Raw genomic sequence first — 18,546 nt, 5'->3', positions numbered from 1 at the left:
TATCCTGGAAAAGCCAATTTGCAATTGTCTAGAATGTCATTCATGCCCACTGTAAGTTACAGCACCCCAACTGAGGATCACTGCTCGAATTATAGCCACGAGGTCCCCCTCTGCTTCTGTGGGGTCATCCACAACAGCAGTGCCAGGATTTGAACTGTGCTCTCCTTGCGACATTCCTGAAGACACCCCCGCACCCCTAAGGTAAACACTCTACAGTCCCGCACTCTGGAGTTGGAAAAACCAAGCACGCAGCCTCGACTGCAGCCTGGGGCGCGTGACTCGCACCGCACTGCGATGTGGCTGGCCCTTTGCAGTTCCTGAGAGCAGAGCCCAGGACGCCGCGGCGCGGGCGGCACCGCCCCAGGTAAGTCAGCGCCCAGGCCTGGGCCTCGCATATTGTGGGAAAACGGGGGCCGAGGGAATAGACACAAGCAGAAGGGGAGGGAAGCGGAAGCCCAATGGAGCCGTGCTCCCGGGGGCCCAGGGCCGACGCCAGTCGGAGGGCGGCCGCCGCGCCACCTCCGTGCGCCCCTCGTCAGACGGCGGCAGCTACCGCTTCCGAGGTCGTTTTACCAGCGCACCTTTAGCGTGCTGGCCCGGCGCGCGTCCGGCAGCAGCAGAGTCCAAGGATGAAATGACCCCTCTCTACCCCTGCCCCGCTTCCCCGCCCGGTGTTCACAGGCCCGCGGAGCCCGGGGGCGGAGCCGAGGCCGCGGACCCACAGGCTAGGCCCTCCCGGTGATTAAAGGCCCGCGGAGCCCGGGGGCGGAGCCGAAGCCGCGGACCGGCAGGCTAGGCCCTCCCGGTGATTAAAGGCCCGCGGAGCCCGGGGGCGGAGCCGAGGCCGCGGACCCACAGGCTAGGCCCTCCCGGTGATTAAAGGCCCGCGGAGCCCGGGGGCGGAGCCGAAGCCGCGGACCGGCAGGCTAGGCCCCGCCGGTGTTTAAAGGCCCGCCGACCCCGGGGGCTGAGCCGAGGCCGCGGACCCACAGGCTAGGCCCTCCCGGTGATTAAAGGCCCGCGGAGCCCGGGGGCGGAGCCGAGGGCGCGGACCGGCAGGCTAGGCCCTCCCGGTGATTAAAGGCCCGCGGAGCCCGGGGGCTGAGTCGAGGCCGCGGACCGTCAGGCGAGGCCCTCCCGGTGATTAAAGGCCCGCGGAGCCCGGGGGCGGAGCCGAGGGCGCGGAGCCGAGGGCGCGGACCGGCAGGCTAGGCCCTCCCGGTGATTAAAGGCCCGCCGAGCCCGGGGGCGGAGCCGAAGCCGCGGACCGGCAGGCTAGGCCCTCCCGGTGACTAAAGACCCGCCGAGCCCGGGGGCGGAGCCGGAGCCGCGGACCGTCAGGCTAGGCCCTCCCGGTGATTAAAGGCCGGCGGAGCCGAGGCCGCGGACCGGCAGGCTAGGCCCTCCCGGTGATTAAAGGCCCGCGGAGCCCGGGGGCGGAGCCGAAGCCGCGGACCGGCAGGCTAGGCCCTCCCGGTGATTAAAGGCCCGCGGAGCCCGGAAGCGGAGCCGAAGCCGCGGACCGTCAGGCTAGGCCCCGCCGGTGATTAAAGGCCCGCGGAGCCCGGGGGCGGAGCCGAAGCCGCGGACCGGCAGGCTAGGCCCTCCCGGTGATTAAAGGCCCGCGGAGCCCGGGGGCGGAGCCGAAACCGCGAACCGGCAGGCTAGGCCCTCCCGGTGACTAAAGGCCCGCGGAGCCCGGGGGCGGAGCCGAGGGCGCGGACCGTCAGGCTAGGCCCCGCCGGTGTTTAAACGCCCGCGGAGCCCGGGGGCGGAGCCGAAGCCGCGGACCGTCAGGCTAGGCCCCGCCGGTGTTTAAAGGCCCGCGGAGCCCCACTCCCCGCAGGCGCTATGCTGCTCCGGACGTCCCGGACACTGTCCGGCGTTCGCCGTCTAAGTCGACCCTGCAGCGGAGCCCGTAAATCAGGGGCCTGGGCTGGAAGGACGCGCGTTCTAAGGCTGGGGATGCCCGGAGCAGGTCCGGTTGCTCCCTGCCCTGCGCCGGGGCCGAGACCAGCGGGCGCTAGGGCGGCGCTCCTTGAGGAGCCCTGGGCTCGGGGCGGCAGGGCTGGGGGTGGGTGCCCAGCCCCGAGTGCGCGGGAACGAGTCCACTCGAGCCCTCTAATGGGGGACGGGGAGTGGCTCCCCATTTTGTGTGGGCGAGGCCCTGTGGCTGCGCCCTGTATCGAACCCAAGCCCTGAGTTTGGAAAGGTGCAAAAGGCTCCGTAGTTTCTGACCCCATGCCTGCTTTCCGGGAAGCGCTCCCCGTCCAAACTGTGGCCCTCACCTCCCCTTGCAGCCGTGACTGTGGGCTCGTCCGGGGGCAGGGCCGGGAGAACTGGCGGGAAATTCGGAGCTCGGTGCGTCCCCGCCGCTCCCTCAGCCTGCCCTCCTGTTACCCCCTCCGGCCCGGTCTCGCTGCGCCGCCATGCCCTGCTCCGAAGAGACGCCCGCCATCTCGCCCAGCAAGCGCGCCCGGCCTGCGGAGGACGGCGGCCCGCGGCTCCGCTTTGTCCGGCTCTCGGAGCACGCTACGGCCCCTACCCGGGGGTCCGCGCGGGCGGCGGGCTACGACCTGTACAGGTGAGCGGGGCCCTCCCGCCCGGCTCTCCGCCGCGGAGGCCAGGTCCTGGGTTAGAGAGCTCCAGGCTTTCTTCCGCCGCCGCCGCCGCTTGAAACAGTTGAAATGTACAGAAGCAAATAAGCCCTTTTTACATATATGTAGGTGTTCTCCCTTTTTTTTTAATCTTGAAAATTTTAGCATTCAGTATAAATTGAGTAGGAATTTGGGTAAAGAATGTGGAATGGTAAAGACTACAGAAAGTCCGCCGAGCCGTTATTTGCTGTGCAGCTCTGGTTTGCCCTTTGCCAGTGTAGGGTCAGATGAATAAGGCTTTTCTGGGTCCTCAGAGAGTCGCCGAGGGCCCTGCTGTGCTGAACAGGAAAATCCCTATGTGAGCGCAGGTGCAGAGTGTGGAAATACCTAAGAAGGATGACTGAAGGCTGTTTCTGTCTTGGAAATCTTGGTGGCGTAGTAGTTAAATGCTATGGCTGCTAACCAAAAGGTTGGCAGTTGGAATCCACCAGGTGCTCCCTGGAAACTCGATGGGACAGTTCTACTCTGTCCTATAGAGTCACTATGAGTTGGAATGGACTCTACAGCAATGGGATTTTTTTTGGGGGGGGGGGGGAGTGGAGAGTTTCCGCCTTAAAGGATTGGTAGAATTTTCCCATCCATATTTAAGTTCCACCCAAAGACTGGGAATTTCAGAAAAGGTCCGAATATGAAAAGCAGGGATGTCGGTAGTTCTGTTACCCTGCATTTGAACAGCACTTTTTGCGAATACTACAAACTTTCCCATATGCTATTTTTATTTAATCCTCACAACATTCCTGAAATTGTTGAGTTTTAGTTACTTTTAACAGAAGAGGGAGTTTGCTAAGAGCTGAATTGCTTTATCCAAGGGCTTGAATGTCCTTGAATTTTTGACCTTGGATTCACTGTTTTTTTCCCCCACTTTGACTTTTGTACCAGCAGTGAGGCACCCTCTGACTCTTGGCTACCTCATGTGCAAGACTGTTGCGGGACCATAGGGTTTTCACTGGCCTGTTACCAAGTGGAAACCCCAGGTTCTTATAGTCAGCGTGACTCGTATTGGCCAGTAAAGGAGAGACCAAGGTGGGAGAACAAGAAAGAAAGCTTTATTTTGTTGTACAAGGAAAATGGAGTCAGTCGGAGCTGCTGCTGCCAGGACTGCTCTCTAAGGGCTGGCAGGCTGGTTACTTTTAAAGGGGTTCACAAGTAGGGAATGTTTAAAAGCTAGTTATATCAGCAACTAAAGTGCAGTGGGGTTTACATATACCCTCCAAGCAAAAGCAGAATTCAAAGGCAAAGCTGAGGGGCGAGCCCAGTAAAGGAAAGGATTTTTCAATACAACACTGAAGGGGAGGAAGCGAGGTAAAGAATACAGCACTGAGGGGGCTCTGTCTCAGGCCTTTCTTCCTAGTCTGTCCTAGTCTATAAGCTCTGCTGAAAGCTCTTCAGCATCATAGCAACAGGCAGGCCTCCACTTAAAAGTTGCCATGGGGGGCTGGAGACCCTGGTGACCCAGTGGTTAAAAACTACAGCTGCTAACCAAAAGATCGCTGGTTCGAATCCACCAGGAGCTCCTTGGAAACCCTATGGGGCAATTCTAGTCTGTCCGGTAGGGTCGCTGTTAGTTGGAATCGACTCTACGGCCATGGGTTTGCTTGTGGTTTTTTTGGTATGGGGGTGTTTATAGTCATCCCTATCATCAGGATTTATTTTAAGGCATCCCAGGTGGTTCTGATGTGGTCTAATTCATAAGTACAGGGGAGAGGGGGTTGAGTGAGTGATGATAGTAACAAAAAGAGAAGAAGAAAAAAAATGAGGTATAGATTGTTGTAGCTAAAAAAAATGTAGTTCAGGTCCTTAATTTTATATGGAAAAGTAGAGCCCTGGTGGTGCAGTGTTTAAAACAGCTCAGCTGCTAACTGAAAGATCAGCGGTTTGAACCCACCAGCTGATTCACGGGAGGAAGACGAGGCAGTCTGATTTACAGCTTTGGAAACCCAGTGGGGTAGTTCTCCTCTGTCCCATAGCGCCTCTCTGAGTCGAAAGAGACTGCAAGGCAACGGGTAGTAGAATGATGTAGTTTGACTAGACCCTTCTAAAGGCTATGTCAGTGCTGTTGGGAATTCTAGGAGAGGCCTTGGTTTCACGTACTTTTAAGCATCCTCATAATAAACATGTAGGTGACTTTCTGTGTACAGGAATTGCCCTGGGAATAACTGATCTCTTTAAAAAATTAAAGAGGTTTGCTATTTAAAGAGAAGAAAATCTAATGAAAGGAGTGAAAATCTTAATACTATTTTAACAGGCTTAATTAGGGTCTCCAGATAACTTCCAGCTTTGCTCATTGTAAAAGTTCCTTACATTTCTGTCAAGGAAGGAGGTTACAGTAATAGTAACAGTAGCAGTGTTTGCTAGGTAGGCCTTAAAGGATCAGTCTCTCAGCAGTGTCCGTCCCCACGGGCGTTCACAGTCCTCAGCTCTGCCCCTCAGCCACTGACGTTCAAGGATACAGCTTGGTAAATGACCAAGCCATGCAGAACAAATGCCACACAGGCCTACCTTTCCCCCCTTTGCTTTTTGTCCCATTTTTTCCCTAATTTCTTAGAGGATTGTTGTGAGAGTTAAACGAGATGTGAATATACGAGTATACGAATGCGTATACGAAGTGAGAATTAAATATATCAAGAAGCTGGAACTGCCTGGCACGTAGTAAGCATTTAATAAATGTTAACAGTTGTTAGCTATTCTTTGTCCTCCTTTCTGGGTCTTCTCGTCATCCTCTATTTATGCTGTCATGGAGCATACACCTTGAGGCCTGCCTTCCTGTCTGCTTCTAATAAGTACCTCACCTCCCCAGCAACATTTTGTTTAGAGGAAAACATGTTGACACCTCTTCCCCACACCAAAAACTTGACAAAATTATTACTTGTAAAGCTGTTGTGATTTTAATAATAAGCCAAAAGAACATACCTCTGTCTTCTTCATAGCCTTTTTTTTTTCTGAGACGAATTGGAAATTTGGTGCTCTGAAATCTTAGCAAGATTAGTTATAGAGATCTAAGATTGCATGAGTTATTTTACAAACTGTCTTTAAGGAAGTTGTGTATGTTCGGGCACAAGGAAAGAGATTACAAAAACAATTTTATTAATAAATGCGGTTATTTTCTTCAAAATCTTAGTGCCTATGATTACACGGTTCCAGCCATGGAGAAAGCCCTGGTGAAAACGGACATTCAGATCGCCCTTCCTCCTGGGTGTTACGGAAGAGTGGGTAAGTGATTTCAGAAACAGGTAACTCTCCGTCAAACTTTTCAGCAGCACTGCAGAAGAAAGGCCTGGCGGTCTGTAAAGATTACAGCCAGGGAAACCCTGCAGAGCTCAGTTCTCTGTAACGGAATTGACTTGACAGCAGTGGGTTTGGTCTTTTGGGTTTTTCTTTACACTTGGTGTATAAATGAGTGAAGTGATACTACTCAACCTACTTTCTAAAATAAAGAGGAACCTTATCTGATGGCAAATGCAGCTGGTTGGGAACTTTCATTTATATATCTGCTTTTGCCTCTGTTTTTTCCTGCCCTTTTATTTCTTATTCCTTACTTAAGATTTAGGAGGCCCACGTTGGCCTAGGAGGCTGTTCTCACAACTCCTTATTGTGAGAAAAACTGAAAGTATAGGTGACTTTTTAACTGGAACTTTTTCCGGTGTTACTGCTAACTCCTTCAAGGCTCAGATCTCATATGAGACTAGATTTTGTGAAGATAGTGATGACAGTGGTTAATATTTGTTAAGTAAGAGAGCTAGAGAAAGGCTTAGGATGACGACACATGGCCCTTTGTATAGTGAGAGTGAAACTCCTGCCCCACGTTGTTCCCAGAGTATGTCAGCCCACCGAACCTTTCCACTGGGCACGCTCTTCACCGTGTATCAGGGTAGGGACACCCTTCAGCGCGCTAGAGGGAAATGCCTCCTAGCGGCCTGAGGAGCTAGGACAGGATGTAGTAACTAGCCAGCCCTTCTGGACCAAGTCACTTGTCACTGGAGAGAACTCTTCAAGAGTATAATTACTTTCTGACTAACCTCAAACTAAACATCCAGCAGCAGATGGAACTGACCTCCACTGGGGTGCTGGAGGGGGGACCTAGACAACCACCATCATGTTAGCTGTGACTGAGAACTGCTAACGCCTCAGCCTTTCAAAGAAAAACATGGCCTCTCATCTCATTTTGGCAGCACTGACTTGTTTTTAGAGCTTTGTGTGGTGGGCGGAAAATGGGGTAGGTAAATGGGTGGCATTTATTGACAACACCTGCTTTAAATAGTTCTGGAATAAAATACTAGAAGTTAGGATAATTAATGATAGGCCTGAGGCTAAAGTCAGTAAATATAAGGTATAAACTTAGCTTTTTTTATTTTTTCATTTTAAGAATAAAAAGCATATTGGGACTGAATATTTGAGGTTTAGTTTTTGGCATTTTGACTTATATTAGGCTTTTTGTCTCGCTCTGGTTCCTTTGTTTCCTGCAGACATGTCTTTTGGCATCTGAACCTTGAGAAGGAATCCCTAGCTTAGGCCAAGCTCTGCTACTGTCCTGTTAGATTTGTGCTCTGTCTCCCTCTCTGCCTTCTTCCCATCCACAGTGTATCATGTTCAAGTCTCCCATCTTAAAAGTCTGTGCCTCAGTCCTGTGTCCCTGTCAGCCTCAACCTCTTTCTTCCCCTTTGTGGCCAAACTTTCTGAAAGAGTTGTGTCCAGTTGTCCTTCCTGCTCACCGTTCAGTTCATTCCAGTGGTCCAGTGCCCAGACTGCACCCCGATAGACCCTCCATTGGCTAACATCACGTGGGAGTGGTTTAAACTGGTTTTGCATTAATTTTAAGGTCTTTTTAGTTTAAAACTTTGACTTTTTCAAACTATTCTTACCTACTTTGGTAATACAGTACGATATTTTCTTTAATTCAAAATTTTAAAAAAACAGCTGCTGATACTGCCTATGTACAACCAAGCACCTTGTGAGAGAGATTGTTTTCTCGGTTTAGAGGCTTAGGATCACGGTTTTGAGAGACGTTCCAGCTAATTGCCTAATATCAATTTTAGCACTTTGTTCTACCTCCTAGTTCATTGCGTAGCGCCTGGGATCTTAAAAGCTTAGGAGTGGCCGTCCAGGGTACAGCGATTGCCCTGTATTCACTTGGAGCGCCAGAGGAGGAAGGAGAGTCAGGAGTCAGTGGAGGAAATGGAATAGGTGTCCAGTCACCTCATGAACAACTGCCTCCTTTGCCATGAGACCAGAAGAACTGGATGGTGCCCGGCTACCAATACTGAACATTTAGATCAAAGATTCTATACTAGAGCCCTGGTCAGAGGGGAAAAATACAAAACAGAATTTTCAATTCTGATGGAACCCAGACTCTGGAACCATTGAGACCAGATGATACCCCGAAACTTATTACCCTGAGGAAATCCTTAAACCTTGAACCAAAACTATCCCCTAAAGTCATCTTTGAACCAAAACATAATTTAGTTAGAAAAGAATGTCTGCCTTAAGCAATGTACTATCAAAAACTAAAAAACTACACGGGATCAAATTGACAACAGCAACTTGAAAGGATGGATTAGAAGCTTAGGTAGTGAATTTGTGTTCATGATGGTAAAATAGTTTGGAAAAAGTTGTCAAGAAGGGTGGCACAACCTGAATGTATCCAGTGCCACTGAATTGTACATGTAGAAATTCTTGAAGCAGTGTATGTTCTGTGTATATCTTCATCAAAGTAAGTAACTTTAAAAGATTTCATAATCATCTGCCAAAGTCAATATGAAGATAACACAGGAGCTGAGAGTGATGTGCTTAAACTCTGTCATGTCTGGTATTGTTCCTCCCCACTTAAAACAGCCTTTTTTTTTCCTTTTTTTGTTTTTTAGCTCCACGTTCTGGTTTGGCTGCAAAACACTTCATAGATGTAGGAGGTAAAACATCTGCATTTTTGTTCTGTAAATATAAGTGTTTGTTAAATATAAGTATTTTTTATGTTTTTGCTTAATAGGTAGTATTCAGATGACAGTTTATTTTTATCTTCAAGAAATGGAAATGAATTGGGGTTGTGTCTTGCTTCTGTGGTAATTTCCATATCTGAAGTAATAAATAATTATGATATAGTTCCAAGTTGTATATAATTATGTCTAATTCTTAAATGACAGTTGTGGAATGCATGTCATTTTACTAATAAGCTTACTAGGCAGTATCTGACAGAGGATATTTGTCTTTGTTCAGTGATAATCTGCATTAGGCCCAAAATTACTAATTTTGGAGGAAAGCTTGATATTGCAAGGGGAAGAAAGGCTTTTATGTTTTAATTGTTTAAGCAAAAGATTCTAGAAAGCGCAGGTCTGTGTTGTAGTCAATAAGGATTTCCTTAGCTCCATAAGAGAACCATCCATGTTTGGCAAAATATGAAAAGAGAATCTTTTCCTCAAGTCTGGAGAGAAAACATTGTGTTTTCTTATCTCTAAATTTCTTGCCATCAAAGTCCTCAATGGCACCTGTTTTCCTTATAACAAAGCCTTGTTCCTGCCTCCTGGTCAGTAACTTCCTCACATGGTCTGTTTGGTGAAGGAGCTCCATTTTCCTCTGCTAGCTGCTGTTGATATAGGATCTCTAACCACCTGCTTGCCAAGAGGGAATTCGCACCCTCCTGACGTGGTCCCCTACTTTGAATTTTCTCCTTACTGAGGTATGGACCACACTGAGAGGGTGTCTGTGTCCTGACCCTTTATGCCCCATTGACAGTGACCACTAACTAGACATCTTGGCCCCGGAATGCTGGGTCTTTCCACTCCCAGTGTTTTACGAAGCTGCTCTATCAGGAGGCCTTTCTAAAAGAAAACCTGTTGCTGTGGAGTCGATTCCGACTTATAGCAACCCTATAGGACAGAGTAGAACTGCCCCAATAGAGTTTCCAAGGAGCACCTGGCGGATTTGAACTACCGACCCTTTGGTTAGCAGCCATAGCACTTAACCACTACACCACCAGGGTTTCCATAAGACAGCATAAATACAGTCTTTGCTTAACACCCATGATACCCTCTGTGAGATAGGACGTTACGTGATTTGGACATTGTGCAGACACCCCGGTGCAGGGGCCCGGGGGCTGCTGTGTGGTGTGCGGTCTGGGAAGCTCCTGGCGCGTGGCCCTGCAGCCCTGTGAGGGTCACGGGGGAGAGGCTCGGCAACCTCGCCGTGGTCTGCCCCCCCGAGGCCTGCCAACCTTGAGCGCTCAGGAGCGGAATCAGGCACCTGTTCCTGTGGAGGGGAGGGGGAAGGGGCGGGTTTGCTGCTGAGCTGGGCTGCGAACATCCTTGAGAGGGCACGTGAGGACCGCGGATGTATATGTGGTGAACATCCTCGCGAGGGCACGTGAGGACCGCGGAAGCATATGTGGTTGGACGTTGCCTGCAAGGACGTTATGTGTGGCATGACCGTAGATACTATTTTGATGGCCCGTTGTGCAACAGGTGCTGTATATATGTTGTCTAAGCTTCATCACAACCCTCTATGGCTTCTAACAGGTGGCGGAACTACCTCAGACCTGAGCTCAAGTAGACCAACTCTTAGAGACTGGAGTCTCCATGTAATTCCAAACTCCTTGTTCTTTTCCCCGACCAAGAAGCCCTGGAGGCACAGTGCTTAATGCTCAGCTGCTAACTGAAAGGTTGGCGGTTGGAACCCACCAGCCACCCTCAGGAGAAAGATGTGGCAGTCGGCTTCTTTAAAGATTTACAGCCATGGAAGCTCTGGGGCAGGATGAGTCAGAATTGACTTGACGACGCCTGGTATCCCCCTCACCAACAAGCACCGTAGTGAATTAGCTCACTTGAGTGCCACTTGGGTTCAGCACATGATGAGGCCTTCTCCCTGGCTTGTCTCAGGCCTGCCCCTCAATCTACCTTTTTGGAAGGGCCTATTGTCTCGCTGGTGGCGTGGTGGTTAAGCATTTGGCTGCTAACCAAAGGTCTGCAGTTTGAATCCACCAGCTACTCCTGGGAAACCCTATGGGACAGTTCTACTCTGTTCTATAGGGTTGCTATTAGGCAAATTGACTCCATGGTAACGGGTTTGGTTTTGGTTGGTGTCTTCCCATGGTGCCACTAGGTGGTGCTGTAGGGTAAGACAGGAGCCCATAGGTAGGGCTTTGGGGTTGAGTTTTACAAAGCAGATTGACAGCTGGCTCCCAGATTGAGAATGCTGTGGGCTCCTTAAATTACGCTTGATTTTCGAGAGTACTTTTACAAGCTCAAGTGTGGTAATGAGGACTGTAGCTTAAGAATATATAAGATTGTGTATATGCGTTTGAATTATGGTGTTGGTGAAGAATATTGAATATACCATGAATTGCCAGAAGAGCGAACAAGTCTGGCTTAGAAGAAGTACAGCCAGAATGCTCCTTGGAAGCAAGGATGGCGAGACTGTCTCCTGTAATTTGGGCATGTTACCAGGAGAGACCAGTCCCTAGAGAAGGGCTTCATGCGTGGTAGAGGATCAGTAAAAAAGAGGAAGACCCTTGAGGAGATGGGTTGACACAGTGGCTGTAACAATGGGCTCAAACATAAGAACAATTGTGAGGATGGTGCAGGACTGGGCAGTGTTTCATTCTGTTGTACATAGGGTTGCTGTGATTTGGAATCAGCTTGGTGGCGCCTAACAAGGACATATTTGTGAAGAAATTTCAAAGGGCAGTGAAAGTAATATGGGTTTTGGAAGAACTGCTGAATTTGGGGATCTCAGCTCTGTCAGTAACTAGTTAGTTGTTACTTAAGCTTTCTGAGCCTGTTTCCTTCTCCGTAAAATGGATGTTAATATGCCTGCCTCTGAAGGTATAAGGATTAAATGGTAATGTGTGGACAGGGTTTAATACAGTGCTTGGCACGTAGTAGACCCAGTAAATTATATAATTCCTATTCCCCTAGGGCCTTCATAGATTTTTATATGTGGAAACTTTTTTTAACCTTTGTTACTGACTTCTGCTTTGTTTAAAACAATCCTCTGAAAAGAATTCATGTAAAAGAAATGGAAAGTTAGTTTGCCTGGTGGTTGGTATGATGTTATTCATAAAATCACATTGTGGTGTGTTCTTGGATGCAGAGTATCTTAAAAATGTCTCCTAGGCACAAGTTTATCATAGTTGGCCACAGTTTTTATTTCTGAAAAGAGATGCTGTTAGAAGTCCCAGGCTGTAAATAAGGGTCAAAGGGAAAAGTTGAGTCTCTAGGACTCCGTTCAGAATTCACATCTGGTAGGTGTGGCTCGTTTTCACTGAAGTAGGCCTCCAACAAATAACATGCCAAAGGCTTGACACAGTCAAACTTCTGCCTGAAGTCAGTTAATCACTGCCAATTCCAGGGCATGATTTTTCCAGTGATAACTTCAAGATACTCTCAGCTTTCTCATGAAGGGAAGTATCCTCAATGTTTATACCTCTTATGTAGAAACAGAATAAGTCTTGGGTGTTTTTTTGAAAGTCAGAATGGCAGTTGGGTACTATTGACCTTGGAACTATTAAATTGTTATTTTATACTGTTGCATTCATGCTAAAAAAAAAAAAAAAAACTTCGTTGAGGGCCTTTTTTTTCCCCACCAGATATTTTAATTGGCCTAAAACAGCTTTCCTTCTTTTAGATAGTTAAAGGTTTCTCACATTCTTGTGCCCCAAGCATAAAGTAGAAAACCTTGTTAGATCACCTGGTTCCACAGAAGATACCCAACCATTTGAGTCCCCCGACAGGACTACTTTACAAATACGGAGCAAAGGCCCTTACAGAAAGGAAGTGTTTTTGTATGGTAGAAGATACCATAAAGTCAAAAATCAAATACTTGTAATTCATATGAAGAAGAGTTAAAGACCCAAACGGAGAAGGGAAAAACGCAACATAAAACAAATACAGAAGAGGTCATAGGAATGTCTGATATGTACGTGGGGGTTCCAGCCTCACTAGAGGCCAGGGAGAGGCAAAGCAGAGCGCTGAAATACCGTTTCTTACTCATCACAGTGGCCAGAATTAAAAACATTGCTACCATCTGGGACTGGCAGGGATTTTGGAAATGGAAATTCTCCAGTATTGGTGATGGAAGTTTGAATTGCTACACCTGTTTTGCAAAGCTATCTACCAGTATCCATTAAAATTTAACATACACACATGCTTTAATCCAGGAAAGCGGTTTTTGGAATCTTTCTGATAAGAATAAAAGCCGCTAATAAGCCATGGTATGTGCAAAGGACTGCCCCATTTGTTGTAGCAGAAACGTGAAAGCAGCCTGAATGTCTGAGAGGAAAAGAATAGTTACACAGAAATAACAGTGCTGTATGTCCATATTGGAAACTGTGGTGGTGTAGTGGTTAAGTGCTACGGCTGCTAACCAAAGGGTTGGCAGTTTGAATCCGCCAGGGCTCCTTGGAAACTCTATGGGGCAGTTCAACTCTGTCCTATAAGGTTGCTATGAGTCGCAATTGACTAGACGGTGCTGGATTTGGTTTGGTATGTCCATATTACAGATTTAAAAAGAATGATTAAGATTTACATTTATGAACCTGAAATGATGCCTGTGAGGTTTTAAGGAGAAAAAAAGCAAAGTAATATGGGAAGTATATTACTCTAACACTGGCTACCTCAGAGAGGGTCGGGGAATGTCATTAGTTTTTACCTTTAGGTGTATTTGTGCGGTCAGGGTAGTTTAGAATGTTTCTAATGAAATAGAAACAAAAGATCTCAGAGATCACTCAAGTCACGCTGTCTTTAGCTCACCTAGACAGTATGTATTAGCCTGTACCTCAGGGTCTCCCAGCGTGGAGTTTCTGCGCTCTTTCTGTGGTCGTTGGCTCCAGCCTGGGATGACGTACCCACCTGACGGGTTGCCTCATTAAGTCTGATCTGAGTCATTCCTTCAGCCAAAGCTTTCTTTATATAGATGATATGGAGAACAGCTAACTCCACCTTTACATCCATTCTTAACTAAAGTAATTTCTGGACCTGGGGAGGAAACCACAGCCCTGTGTCCTTTGAATTGGTCCAAGTTTTGTTCCATTTCAACCAGAAAAGAATAGACTGTTTCCTTCAGTCTAGACAGGAGAGGAACTACTCAGCTGCTTCGCAGCCCACTCTTACGCTCACCCTTCTCACTGTTAGACGTTTATTTATCTCTAATTCAAACTGTAAGACGGTTGTGTCAGGAACCTTTTAAAAAGTGCTTGAATTAAATTTGGTTCACTTACCCCTAGTAATTCATTCACAAAGCACAGGGGTTCATTTAAACCTCTACTGTAGTCCAATGGAAAAAATCTAAAATGTTGGTTTTTCAGCATATTTTCTCCCATGGTGGAATTTTTTTTCAAGTTTGGTTTTTTTTTTCCCTGTTTGGTTTTTTTTTTCCCTGTGTAAGAAAATTGGAAGGGTACACTTAGTAATATACTTAGGAGTGCCTGGGTGGTGAAAATGGTTAGTCACTCAACTACTAGCCAAAATATTGGCAATTTGAACTCACTCAGAGGTACCCCAGAAGAAAGGCCTGGCAATCTGCTTGTGAACGGCCACAGCTATGAAAACCCTATGAAGCAGTCCTACTCTGACAACATGAGGTTGCCATGAGTTGGAATCGTCTCAACAGCAAAAAAGCAATTGGGGGATAAAAACTTAGGAATTAACCCTACGGTATACTTTAATTGGTTGAATTGTATGGTATATGAATTCTATATCCATATTTTAAAAAAAAGGAAAGAAATGAGAAGGCCTAGTACACCTATATTCTCTTTGATTGTGTTTATGGAAACATTTCAAATTCTTGGCCCAAAGATAATACTGGCAAGTCTGGTAAATGTAGCTTTCCGGGCCCTGGCTCAAGTCTTTTTCCTCAAAGGTTTGCTGCCCTTGTGTTTATAATCTCAAACAGGTACCGGCTACACGTGGTTTCACGTGCTAATGGCTTCTGGGAGATCATGCTGTAGGAAAGGATGGTGGTTCAAATTAAAAAGAGAAGTAGCATATGAACTGAAAAGTTTAGCTCCATTTTTATTGTAAAAATGGAAAATTGCTGGTATTTGCAAGAATACTGCTTAGCAGTGTCAGTGTTGACTTATTCCACTACAGATTTCAGGCTTTATGACATTTTTAGTTATGACTCAGTCATATTTCAGTCTGGAAATCAGAGAGAAACTGGGAGAGAAACAGCTTAGCTATCAGGAAAACCTCTAAAACCCACATCATCATTTTCTCCTAGTCTTTTTGGCACGTTGGCAGCAGGTGGACGGACAGTGGGTTTGGCGAGCAGTTTAGAAGGGCTGGTGTGAGATGGTATCGCCTGAACCTGGCTCAGAGTGGGAAATAGGCATCATTTAACAGGGGCGACAGGTTAGACAATTAGAACCATTTCTGAAATTCTTGAGTTTTATTAATAATGTTTCTTAGTTTTGAAACTTTATATAGTACCAAAGCAAGATTTACTGCTATTCAGTTTTAAGGACAAAAATTTCAGAGTTAGGTAAAAATGATTTCGAAGTAATTTTTTTACCCCTGGAGTTCTGGTCTGAGGAGCTGTGGCGGCACAGTGATTAAGCACTTGGCTGCTAACTGAAAAGTCTGCAGTTTGAACCCACCAGCCACTCTGCTGTCGAAAGATGTGGCAGTGTGCTTCCGTAAAGGCTGCAGCCCTGGAAACCGTGTGGACAGTTCTACTTTGTCCTGTAGAGTCACTGTGAGTCGGAATGGACTCAAAGTCTTGTAAGAACAGCGTTGTGGTAGCATAAATTAAGCTACTTTTATTTTCCTTTTCACCAGCTGGTGTCATAGATGAAGATTATAGAGGAAATGTTGGTGTCGTGCTGTTTAATTTTGGCAAAGAAAAGTTTGAAGGTACGTTACGCACGTAGGCGCGCGAGAGTATGGTGAGTATAGTGAGTTTGCTGTTGTTTATGTGTAGTGATGGACTGGCTCTTGGTTTTCATTCAGCAAGGCAGGAGGTGGAGAGTGCATCAATGAAATAGCACTAATAAACTTCTTTTTTTCCTTAAAGTCAAAAAGGGTGATCGAATTGCACAGCTCATTTGTGAACGAATTTTTTATCCAGAAATAGAAGAAGTTCAAGTAAGTATCATAAAAGCTGGGTAGGGAATGAATGATTATAAGTGAAGAAAAAAAATACAACTTTGAGGGTTTGATACGCTATTTATACCTAAATAGTATATATATGTCTAGTCCTATTTTAAGCAAAATTAAAATCTTTGTTTTAGATTTTCTTTAAATGTTTTTTATGTAGATACAGTGTAGCATTAATTTTGATAATAAATAATTTAAATATACTTTGAAATTCTAACATTCCCTTACCTGTTTTTAAAATAATCAGACATTCCAGTTTATGAAGCTTTTTTTTTAAATGTAAGTTTCTTCTTGTAGTTTTTGTTTTGAAAAGGTGTTGTAGCAAGAATCAAAGTATCAAGTTAGTAGTAGAAGACCTGAAAGAGGTTCTGAAGTTAACTACAGTATGTGGCTTACCACTTTTATATCTTCTAGGTTTTGGATGACACCAAAAGGGGATCAGGAGGTTTTGGTTCCACTGGAAAGAATTAAAACTTATGCCCAGAATAGATAAATGTACCTTTTTTTCCCTTTAAAATAAAGAATTTTCACTTAAAGTGTTTTGGTGTTTGGCACTTCCTGTAAACTTAAGTTTTAACTTCTGAAAATACTTAGTTCCCTTATGACCAAGAAAAGGGCAAGTTTCTTTGGGATCACATAGAAACTTACTTTCTTGTGTTTTTCTGTTAATTGATTGTTGTATGTAATCTGCTTTGTGGTGACCTAATGCAAGCAGTTTGTTTTTTAGTTCATTTTAAGTATAGATTAATATCATTTACAGATACAAAAAAAAGCATATTTAATTCATTAAGTGTTACCACTTCATCAGTGTATTTGCTTTGATTTATAAATCATAAGCAACACCTTTCATTTAGTAAAATTGAATTCTTTCACAGGTATAAATTACTGTATAAGCTGGACTAAAAAGATAATAAAAAGGAGATTAAGGTTCTTCTCTTCATTGGTTGAAAAACAGATTTATTGATATTAACATTCTTCACGGGGGTGGAAGTTGGTTCTGAGGTTTAATAATTTGTGTAACATTTCAGCTGAGTTGACCACTGTTAAGAGTCATGTACTATTTCCTATTTCACAGCCCATGGTGTTTGCAGTATATTTGACCTCCTCCAAGTACTATAGAAGGGAAGAGGTGGTTGATGAAAGTCCTGCTGAAGTTTGTGTGTGCCTGGAATATTTCCATCTGGGCACTGTGTTTAAAGGAAAATGCTCAGATAGGAAGCTGATCTGGAAGGTGGAGACCTGGAACCATTGCATGGGTAATAGATAAAAGACCATGTGCAGCGTGTTCTGTTTGGAGAGTAAATACATGTGTTGAGAATGGGAGGAATATGGGGAAGGCGTGAAGCATTAAGCATACAGTATAGTGAATAACTATAGAACATGAGCACCTAAATAACTATTACCAGAGTAAAGAAATGGAGTATTGCCAGCACACCGGCAGTTCATCCCTCCTCTACCATACTCCTTGCCCCCCTTCTTTTCCTTTTCTTTAAAATGTGCCATCTCATAGGCAAGCTTAAATTTTGTTTTGCTTTGTTTTGAACTTTATATAAATGGAATCGTAGTATATGAATTCTTAGGTCTTGCTTCCTTTGCTGAACACTGAAATTTTACCCATGTTCCATGTAGCTTAGTTTATTCATTTTTATTGCCTTATGTTCCATTGTGTTGGTGCATTACACCCTTGCATGCCCAGTATAATCCTGATATAAAGCCAACTTGGTCATAAGTATTATTAGTTTTGTTTATCACAATTCAGTTTGCTAGCTTGTTCAGATTTTTCCTTTTCATCTTACGTTCACAAGAGAGATTGGCCCATAATTTTTCTTATACTGTTCCTTGTCAACTTCTGATAACAAAACCAAAAAAGAACCAAACCTAGTGCCGTCGAGTCGATTCCGACTCATAGCGACCCTACAGGACAGAGTAGAGCTGCCCCATAGAGTTTCCAAGGAGCGCCTGGCAGATTTGAACTGCCAGCCCCTTTGGTTAGCAGCCATAGCACTTAACCACTACGCTACCAGGGCTTCCTTTGATAGGAAAGGCATGCTAATTTCATACAGTGAGTTGAGTATTCATTGTTTTCATCTCTGTCTTCCCCTCTATCTCTTGATTTCTCTTGTTCATTCTCTATATAGTCTGTATAATTGAAATTATCTCCTCCTTGACTGATTATAAATCTTATCAGTGAGGTATTTCACCCATGGAGTTTTCCTTCTAGGAATATTGATTCCCACTTCAAATTCTTTAGTGACTGTCCATGTTTTCTCTTAAATCAGTCTTGATAACATTTTTTCTAGAAATGTATCCATTTCATTAAAATTCTCAATGTGTTGGTGTGGAGTTGTTCATAATATTCTTATATTAAATATTTACAACTTACAGTGATGTCTCCTTTTTATTCCTGATGGTACTAGTTTCCTATTCTGCTGTAACAAATTACCACAAATTTAGTTGCTTAAACGACACAAACTTAGAGTTCCAGAGGTTGGAAGTCCAGAGTCAATCTCACTTGGCTTAAGTTAAAGTGTTGGTACGGCTGGTTTCTTCTGGAGGCTCTGAGGGAGAGAATGCATTTTCTTGCTTTTTCCATCTCCTAAAGACTGCCTGTGGCTTCTGACCCCTTTCTTGCATCTCTTCAGCCTCTTGTTTTCATCATCACATCTCTTACCTCTGATCCTCCTGCCTTTCTTTTATAAGTACTTGGGCCCACCTGGATACTCCATCCCATCCACAAGTCCCTTTTACCACATAAGGTAACATTCACAAATTCCAGGGATTAGGACGTGGACATCTTTGGGGAGACACTACTC

At 45.6% G+C, this 18,546-nt stretch overlaps 1 protein-coding gene across 4 annotated transcripts; it reads left to right on the top strand.

Annotated features, from left to right (window-relative positions):
• Window positions 1-243: 243 nt before the first annotated feature.
• Window positions 244-16,397, top strand: DUT (deoxyuridine triphosphatase). Of its 4 annotated transcripts, none has more exons than XM_049898184.1 (7): window positions 244-364; window positions 2,301-2,584; window positions 5,776-5,867; window positions 8,516-8,560; window positions 15,416-15,490; window positions 15,651-15,721; window positions 16,148-16,391. In XM_049898184.1, exons 2-7 carry the CDS (start codon window positions 2,430-2,432, stop codon window positions 16,202-16,204), a joined length of 495 nt encoding a protein of 164 aa, XP_049754141.1. In that variant the 5' UTR covers window positions 244-364; window positions 2,301-2,429; the 3' UTR covers window positions 16,205-16,391. The 4 variants fall into 4 exon arrangements, with proteins under 4 accessions (XP_049754141.1, XP_049754139.1, XP_049754140.1 ...); XM_049898182.1 differs by lacking the exon at window positions 244-364 and adding an exon at window positions 1,193-1,918 and having other exon boundaries at window positions 2,446-2,584; window positions 16,148-16,397; XM_049898183.1 differs by lacking the exon at window positions 244-364 and adding an exon at window positions 1,195-1,978.
• Window positions 16,398-18,546: the final 2,149 nt, after the last annotated feature.

The sequence above is a fragment of the Elephas maximus genome, chromosome 10 (assembly GCF_024166365.1).
Source record: "Elephas maximus indicus isolate mEleMax1 chromosome 10, mEleMax1 primary haplotype, whole genome shotgun sequence".
NCBI classification, from domain to species: domain Eukaryota; kingdom Metazoa; phylum Chordata; class Mammalia; order Proboscidea; family Elephantidae; genus Elephas; species Elephas maximus.
The sequence above is the reverse complement of the archived record's forward strand: the minus strand, read 5'-3'. Positions and strand labels throughout refer to the sequence as shown.